The 9,750-nt window shown below is 51.8% G+C and overlaps 1 protein-coding gene across 1 annotated transcript; it reads right to left on the bottom strand.

Annotated features, from left to right (window-relative positions):
- Positions 1–1,573: 1,573 nt before the first annotated feature.
- On the bottom strand, positions 1,574–7,629 carry LOC121270610 (transcription factor MafA-like). Its single transcript, XM_041175991.1, has 2 exons — positions 7,219–7,629; positions 1,574–1,981 (listed from the first exon to the last, which is right to left on the bottom strand). Exons 1-2 carry the CDS (start codon positions 7,627–7,629, stop codon positions 1,595–1,597), a joined length of 798 nt encoding a protein of 265 aa, XP_041031925.1. The 3' UTR covers positions 1,574–1,594.
- Positions 7,630–9,750: the final 2,121 nt, after the last annotated feature.

The following is a 9,750-nucleotide window of genomic DNA, read 5'->3' as shown; positions in this document are numbered from 1 at the left end:
CCCCCCAGTCCTCTTGGGGCAAAGGCCCCAGGTCCCGTTGGTCAGTCTGGAAACAGCCACGCAGTCCACCGGCCTCTGAAGGCTGCTGCTCTCGGAGTCCAATCCCTCCTATCTCTCCCCACCCCAACCCCCACCATATCTTTTCGCCAATCCAGGAACAGCTCCCGACGCCTCCACAGATCCGGATCGAACCTCCTCCCCTGTCGAACTCATGTTGGCTCATGCCCCGTCGGATCCAATCCCTCAAACTCATCGCCGTCAGCCTGAAGAGGGTCGGAAGGGATGGAGGGGAGGGTGGGTCAGTCTTAAAGTGGTGGGGGGGGGGGGTAAAATCGGCATGGCCCCACCCCCAACACCCGCCAGCCCCCCCACCGCCACCCCCCCCACAACTTTGTGGAGTCGTTCTCTGCACGGTTCTCCCTTTACCTCGTCCCTTCCCCCTCCACCTCTCTCTCCCACAACCATCTCCCCCACCCCACCCACCTTGGGTTGGGGGGGGGGGAGGGGTGTGGGAAGGGCGAAAGGGGACGATGGAAGAACCGGATGCGTTGAGCACGTATAAGTGGGGGCTCCCGGAAGGGAGGGAGGGAAGGGGAAGTGGGCGGAGTCACGTCGGGCCCCCCAGAGCCGCCGGCTTCTGCCCTCCCGCCCCCCCCTTCACCCTGTCACGGTGGTGGGGGGAGGGGTGAGACTGGGAACCGCTCCCCCCCACCCCCCACAACGAGGGCATCGGGCACCTGGTTTGAACAGGGCGGCCTGGTCTTCGTCTTAAAAGGGCAGTGCGGGTCAACGAGATTAAATCCTGTCCACACTGGGGGGGGGGGTGGGGGGAGGATGCGGGGAGGTCGATTCTGATTGGTAAACTGCCCCTGGGTGAGTGGGTACGGGGGGATTAAATCCCACCCACGCTGGGGGGGGGGGTGGGGTGGTCGATTCTGATTGGTAAACTACCCCTGGGTGAGTGGGTGCGGGGGGATTAAATCCCACCCACACTGGGGGCGGGGGTGGGGTGGTCGATTCTGATTGGTAAACTACCCCTGGGTGAGTGGGTGCGGGGGGATTAAATCCCGCCCACCCTGGGGAGGGTGGGGTGGTCGATTCTGATTGGTAAACTACCCCTGGGTGAGTGGGTGCGGGGGGATTAAATCCCGCCCACCCTGGGGAGGGTGGGGTGGTCGATTCTGATTGGTAAACTACCCCTGGGTGAGTGGGTGCGGGGGGATTAAATCCCGCCCACCCTGGGGAGGGTGGGGTGGTCGATTCTGATTGGTAAACTACCCCTGGGTGAGTGGGTGCGGGGGGGATTAAATCCCGCCCTTGCTGAGGTGGGGGGGGGGAGGGGTGTGGAAGGAGGTCAATTCTGATTGGGGTGGGGGGGGTGGAGGGGAGGGGGTTGCGCAGTTGACAATATGCCCAGGTCCCCCAACAGCTCCCCCCCCCCCCACCGGGGGTGCCATGTGCCAATCTGGTTCCCGAACTGGCATCGCCCTCCCCTCCCCCACCCACCCCCTCCCACCCACCCCCATTACCAACCCTTACCCTTCCCTACCCCACCGCCCCCACAATATCTCGCTCCCTCCTTCTCGCCGCTCGGTCACAGGTAGAAGCCAGGGGACAGTGGCTCCTCGGTTGAGGGTCCTCCTCCTCCTCCGTTTCCTCCTCCTGCTCCTCCTTGTGTCAACCTCTGGCACCGGCTCTGATAGGCATCCCGCTCCCTGGCGAGGCGCCCGGCCTCGGACCGCAGCCGTGTCAACTGCTCCAGCAGCTGCCGCTTCTCACTCTCCAGGGCTTGGCGCTGGTGGACCCGCTTGGATCGGCAGGACTGGGCATAGCCCCGGTTCTTCAGGGTCCTGCGCCTCTGCTTCAGTCGCCCCACCTCGTCCTTGCCCAGACCCCGCAGCTGGTGGTTCAGGTGACGCACCGACATGCCCACTAGCTGCTCGTCGCTGATGTGCTCGGGTGGTCGATGGGGGGCCTGGAACTGCCAGAGGAGGAGGAGTCGGTGGATGGGTGGGTTGGAAGGTGGGGGGGTAGGGGAGAGAGAGAATGGGGAAAAGGAAAGAGAAGATCCAACGTTAGCTGGTGGAATGGGCCAAGAGGCTCAACAAAACACAACCGATACCCACCGCCTGGCCACCCAAGCCTAAACCTCTGCTCACCAAAGCACTAGACGGTTCACCCAGATCCATTCGTGTCACCAAAGGCCACCCACCCACGCGCCAAAACCCATCACAGCTTCACCCAAGCCATCGCCACTTCACCCAAACCATCACCGATTCACCAAAACCATCGCCGATTCACCAAAACCATCGCCGATTTACCAAAATCCACCGATTCACCAAAACCATCACTGATTCCCCCAAATCATTGCCAATTCACCAAAACCATCACCAATTCCCCCAAATCATTGCCAATTCACCAAAACCATCACTGATTCCCCAAAAACATCACTGATTCCCCCAAATCATTGCCAATTCACCAAACCATCACTGATTCCCCCAAATCATTGCCAATTCACCAAAACCATCACCAATACCCCCAAATCTGCCGATTCACCAAACCATCACCGATTCCCCAAAACCATCACTGATTCCCCCAAATCATCGCCGATTCACCAAAACCATCACTGATTCACCAAAACTCGATTCACCAAAACCCCTGATTCACCAAAACCATCACTGATTTACTGAAGCCAACACACATTCACCGAAACCATCACCAATTCATCACAACCATCACCAATTTACCAAAACCATCACCAATTCCCCCAATTCATCGCTGATTCACCAAAACCATCACTGATTCCCCAAAACCATCGCCGATTCACCAAAACCATCACCGCTTCCCCCAAATTATCGCCAATACACCAAAACCATTACCGATTCCCCTAAATCGCCACCAATTCACCAAAACCATCACTGATTCACCAAAGCACAATTCACCAAAATCATCACTGATTTACTGAAGCCAACATACATTCATCAAAACTATCACCAGTTCACCAAAGAAATCATTCATTTACCATAACCACCACTCAGTCACCCAAACCATCACTGATTCACTGAGACCACCACCAATCCCCCAGAACCATCGCCTATTCACCAAAACCATCACCAATTCACCAAAGCACGATTCACCAAAACCATCACTGATTTACTGAAGCCAACACACATTCACTGAAACATTATAACTTCATCAAAAGCATCACCCATTCACCAAAACTGTCACCGATTTACTGAAGGCAACACAATTCACCGAAACCATCGCCGATTCATCAAAACCATCGTTGATTCACCAAAACCATAGCCGATTCACCCAAATCATCGCCAATTCCCCCAAATCATCCCCAATTCCCCCAAATCATCACCAATTCCCCAAAATCATCACTGATTCACCAAAACCAACATCGATTTTCCAAAACCCGATTCACCAAAACCCAATTCACCAAAACCATCACCGATTTATTGAAGCCAACACATATTCACCAAAACCATTACTGAATCCCCCAGAACCCTCGCCTATTCACCAAAACCATCACCGATTCACCAAAGCACAATTCACCAAAACCAGCACTGATTTACTGAAGCCAACACACATTCACCAAAACATTATAACTTCACCAAAAGAATCACCCATTTACCAAAACTGTCACTGATTTACTGAAGCCAACACACATTCACCAAAACATTATAACTTCATCAAAAGAATCACCCATTCACCAAAACTGTCACTGATTTACTGAAGCCAACACACATTCACTGAAACTGTCAACAGTTCACCAAAGCAATCACTCATTTACCATAACCACCACTCAGTCACCCAAACCATCACTGATTCACCAAGACCACCGCCAATCCCCCAGAACCATTGCCAATTCACCAAAACCATCGCAGATTCACCAAAACCATCGCCTATTCACCAAAACCATCACCGATTCTCCAAAACCTACTTCACCAAAACCCCTGATTCACCAAAACCATCATCGATTTACTGAAACCAACACATATTCACCAAAACATCATGACTTTAGCAAAAGCATCACCCATTCACCCAAACTGTCACCGATTTATTGAAGCTAACACACATTCACCGAAACCATCACCAATTCACCAAAGCAATCATCCATTTACCATAACCACCAACCAGTTACCCAAACCATCACTGATTCACCAAGACCACCGTCAATCCCCCAGAACCATCACCAATTCACTAAAACCATCACCAATTCACCAAAACCATCACCAATTCCCCCAAATAATCGCCAGTTCACGAAAACCATCACCAATTCACCAAAACCATCACCAATTCTCCAAAACACGATTCACCAAAACCCCACATTCACCAAAACCATCACTGATTTACTGAAGCCAACACACATTCACTGAAACATTATGACTACACCAAAAGCATCACATATTCACCAAAACTGTCACCGATTTACTGAAGCCAACACACATTCACCGAAACAATCACCAGTTCACCAAAGCAATCACTCATTTACCATAACCACCACTCAGTCACCCAAACCATCACTGATTCACCGAGACCACCACTAATCCCCCAGAACCATCGCCAATTCACCAAAACCATCGCCCACTCACCAAATCCTCGCCGATTCACGAAAACCATCGCCAATTCAACAAAACCATCACCAATTCACCAAAACCATCTCTGATTCACCAAAACCATCACCGATTCTCCAAAACCATCACCAATCCCCCCAAATCATCCCCAGTTCACCAAAACCATCACCCATTCTCCTAAACCACCGATTCCCCAAATCATCGCAATTCACTAAAACCATCACCGCTTCACCAAAATCATCACCAATTCACCAAAACCATCACTGATTCTCCAAAACCTGATTCACCGAAACCCCTCATTCACTAAAACCATCACCGCTTCACCAAAATCATCACCGATTCTCCAAAACCTGATTCACCGAAACCCCTCATTCACCAAAACCATCACCGATTTATTGAAACCAACACAAATTCACCAAAACATCATGACTTTACCAAAAGCATCACCCATTCACCAAAACTGTCACCAATTTATTGAAGCCAACATTCACTAAAACCATCACTAATTCACCAGAACCATCACCAATTCCCCCAAATCATTGCCAGTTCACCAAAATCATCACCAAGTTATCAAAACCATCACCGATTCTCCAAAAACTGTGTCACCAAAACCTCTGATTCTCCAAAACCATTACCGATTTACTGAAACCAGCACAAACTCACCAAAACAATCATCCATTTACCATAACCACCAACCAGTTACCCAAACCATCACTGATTCACCAAGACCACCGTCAATCCCCCAGAACCATCACCAATTCACTAAAACCATCACCAATTCACCAAAACCATCACCAATTCCCCCAAATAATCGCCAGTTCACGAAAACCATCACCAATTCACCAAAACCATCACCAATTCTCCAAAACACGATTCACCAAAACCCCACATTCACCAAAACCATCACTGATTTACTAAAGCCAACACACATTCACTGAAACATTATGACTACACCAAAAGCATCACATATTCACCAAAACTGTCACCGATTTACTGAAGCCAACACACATTCACCGAAACAATCACCAGTTCACCAAAGCAATCACTCATTTACCATAACCACCACTCAGTCACCCAAACCATCACTGATTCACCGAGACCACCACTAATCCCCCAGAACCATCGCCAATTCACCAAAACCATCGCCCACTCACCAAATCCTCGCCGATTCACGAAAACCATCGCCAATTCAACAAAACCATCACCAATTCACCAAAACCATCTCTGATTCACCAAAACCATCACCGATTCTCCAAAACCATCACCAATCCCCCCAAATCATCCCCAGTTCACCAAAACCATCACCCATTCTCCTAAACCACCGATTCCCCAAATCATCGCAATTCACTAAAACCATCACCGCTTCACCAAAATCATCACCAATTCACCAAAACCATCACTGATTCTCCAAAACCTGATTCACCGAAACCCCTCATTCACTAAAACCATCACCGCTTCACCAAAATCATCACCGATTCTCCAAAACCTGATTCACCGAAACCCCTCATTCACCAAAACCATCACCGATTTATTGAAACCAACACAAATTCACCAAAACATCATGACTTTACCAAAAGCATCACCCATTCACCAAAACTGTCACCAATTTATTGAAGCCAACATTCACTAAAACCATCACCAATTCACCAGAACCATCACTAATTCCCCCAAATCATTGCCAGTTCACCAAAATCATCACCAAGTTATCAAAACCATCACCGATTCTCCAAAAACTGTGTCACCAAAACCTCTGATTCTCCAAAACCATTACCGATTTACTGAAACCAGCACAAACTCACCAAAACATCATTTTACCAAAACCATCGCCAATTCACCAAAACCATCGCCAATTCACTAAAACCATTGCCGATTCACCAGATCCATCGCCAATTCACCAAAATCATCGCCGATTCACCAAAGCCAATGTCAATTCACCAAAATCATTGCCGATTCACCAGAACCTTCGCCAATTCACCAAAACCATCGCCGATTCACCAAAACCAACGCCAATTCACCAAAATCATTGCCGATTCACCAAAACCATCGCCAGTTCACCAAAATCATTGCCGATTCACCAAAACCATCGCCAGTTCACCAAAATCACCGCCAATTCACCAAAACCATAGCAGATTCCCCAAAACCATTGCCGATTCACCAAAACCATCGCCGATTCACCAAAACCATAGCAGATTCCCGAAACCTTTGCTGATTCACCAAAACCAACGTCAATTCACCAAAATCATTGCCGATTCACCAAAACAATCACCAATTCACCAAAACCTCATAGATTCACCAAAACCATCGCCAATTCACCGCAACCATTGCAGATTCCCCAAAACAATCACTGATTCCCCCAAATCATCGCCGATTCACCAAAACCGTTGCCCTCTCACCAAAATCATCCCCAAATCTCCGAAACCATCAGCAATTCACCAAAACTGGCTCACCTGAAGCACGAAAGCCTTCTACCCGTTCACCGGTGCCACCCAACATTTCACCCAAACTGCCTCCCCACCCAACGCCCGTTCTGCCGGGTCCCACCCACTAGCCCGCCAATGCCAAGCCCTTCCCCCCTTCCCCTCCCCACGAAGCCCGCCCACCCGCCGGGGCAAGGGTGGGGGGGATTGTTCCTTACCTGGCCGGTGGGCAACAATGGCGGCTGCTCGAGGCAACCCCCGGCTGGGAACGGCAGCAGGTGGAGGGCCGGGTGGAGGGGGCAGAAGCCGTCGAAGGCCGGGAGCTGGCACCCGGCGCCGCCCCCTGTGGCCAAAGTGCCGAGCGGGCCCCCGTCCTCGCCGGGCGCCCAGTACAGCTCCTCCAGGACCCCCTGGCCCCCGGCGGGGGGATCGCTGAGGCCGGGCGAGGAGGGCAGGGAGCTGCAGGGGGTGGAGGCGAGGGACCCTCCTCCACCCCCAGGCGGGTGGGGGTGGGGCCAGGGCCCGGCCTCCGGCGCCTCCCTCTTCACCTCGAGGTTCAGCAGGTCAAAGTCGTCGAGGTAGCTGAGGGCGAGGGGAGAGGCAGGAGCCTCCGGGAAGAGCTCCGCCATCTGCCCTCCCTCCCTCCCTCCCTCCGTCCCTCCGTCCGGTGCCCACCTACCCCCCCTCCACTCACCACCCGGCTCCCTCCTCCTCCTCCTCCTCCGCTCGCCAAGCCTCTCTCTCTCTCTCTCTCTCTCACTCTCTCTCCTGTTCTCCACTCCCCCCCCCCCACTCCTCCTCTCTCGGCACTTCCTCCTCTCCCCTCGCCTTGCTGCTCGCTCCTATCCCCCTCCTCCCTGTCAACACTCTCGCTCTGATTCCACCACCTCCACCCCTCCCCTCCACACTCCTCCCGTCTCGCTCTCTCTCTCTCTCTGCTTCTGCCTCTCTCTGTCTCTCTCTCTCTCTGTCTCTCTCTCCCCGTCTCTCTCTCTCTCTCTCTCCCTCTCTCTCTCTGTCTCTCTCTCTCTCTCTGTCTCTCTCTCTCTCCTCCCTCACTCTCCCTCTCTCTCTCTCTGTCTCTCTCTCTCCTCCCTCACTCTCCCTCTCTCTGTCTCTCTGTCTCTCTCTCTCTCTCTTACCCCTCTCTCTCTCTGTCCCTCTCTCTCTCTCTGTCTCTCTCTCTCTACCCAGCCCCCCTCTATCTCTCTGCCTCTCTCTCTCTCTGCCTCTCTCTCTCTGCCTCTCTGTCTCTGCCTCTCTCTCTGTCTGTCTCTCCCCACCCCCCCCCCTCTCTCTCTCTCTCTCTCTCTCTCTCTGCTTCACTCTCTTGCACCTCACTCGCTGGAGCTCTCGACTAGGAATCACTCTCTCCAGCCACTGTCCAGCGACAAGTCTTATAGAGTCCAAATCCCCAGTATTAAAGTCCTGTCCAATCAGGGCAATGGAGCTTTCTCATTCGCCAGTCTCAGGACAAGGGGGTGTGTCCGGCTGGGAGACGGTTTAATCCAGGAACCGGCCGGTTAAAGATAAAATTCACACTGAGCTGAGACATTAATGTCTCTGTTACTGTCTGACACACTCCCTATCTCTCTCTGTCTGTCTGACACACTCCTTCTCTCTCTCTGTCACTGTCTGACACACTCCCTCTCTCTCTGTCACTGTCTGACACACTCCCTCTCTTTCTGTCACTGTCTGACACACTCCCTCTCTCTCTGTCACTGTCTGACACACTCCCTCTCTTTCTGTCACTGTCTGACACACTCCCTCTCTTTCTGTCACTGTCTGACACACTCCCTCTCTCTCTGTCACTGTCTGACACACTCCCTCTCTTTCTGTCACTGTCTGACACACTCCCTCTCTCTCTGTCACTGTCTGACACACTCCCTCTCTTTCTGTCACTGTCTGACACCCTCTCTGTCTCTCTGTCACTGTCTGACACAATCTCTCTCTCTCTCACTGTCTGACACCCTCTCTCTCTCTCTCTCTGTCACTGTCTGACACACTCTCTCTCTCTCTCTGTCACTGTCTGACACACTCTCTCTCTCTCTCTCTGTCACTGTCTGACACTCTCTCTCTCACTCTCACTGTCTGACACACTCTCTCTCTCTCTGTCTGACACACTCCCTCTCTCTCTCTGTCACTGTCTGACACTCTCTCTCTCTCTCTCTGTCACTGTCTGACACACACTCTCTCTCTCTCTGTCACTGTCTGACACTCTCTCTCTCTCTCTCTGTCACTGTCTGACACACACTCTCTCTCTCTCTGTCACTGTCTGACACTCTCTCTCTCTCTCTGTCACTGTCTGACACACTCTCTCTCTCTCTGTCACTGTCTGACACACACTCTCTCTCTGTCACTGTCTGACACCCTCTCTCTCTCTCTGTCACTGTCTGACACCCTCTCTCTCTCTCTCCCTCTGTCTGACACACTCTCTCTCCCTGTCTGACACACTCACACTCTCCCTCTGTCTCTCCCTCTCTGTCTGACTCTCTCTCTCTCTCTGTTTGTCTGACACACTCACTCTCTCTGTCTGACACACACTCTCTCTCTCTGTCTGACACTCTCTGTCTGTCTGACACACTCTCTCTCTCTTTCTGTCTGACACACTCTCTCTCTCTCTTTCTGTCTGACACTCTCTCTCTGTCTGTTATACACACTGTCTCTCTGTCTGTCTGACACTCTCTCTCTCTCTGTCTGACACACTCAATCTCACTCTCTATCTCTCTGTCTGACACACTCACTCTCTC

The sequence above is a fragment of the Carcharodon carcharias genome, chromosome 27, assembly GCF_017639515.1.
Source record: "Carcharodon carcharias isolate sCarCar2 chromosome 27, sCarCar2.pri, whole genome shotgun sequence".
Lineage (NCBI taxonomy): Eukaryota > Metazoa > Chordata > Chondrichthyes > Lamniformes > Lamnidae > Carcharodon > Carcharodon carcharias.
The sequence above is the reverse complement of the archived record's forward strand: the minus strand, read 5'-3'. Positions and strand labels throughout refer to the sequence as shown.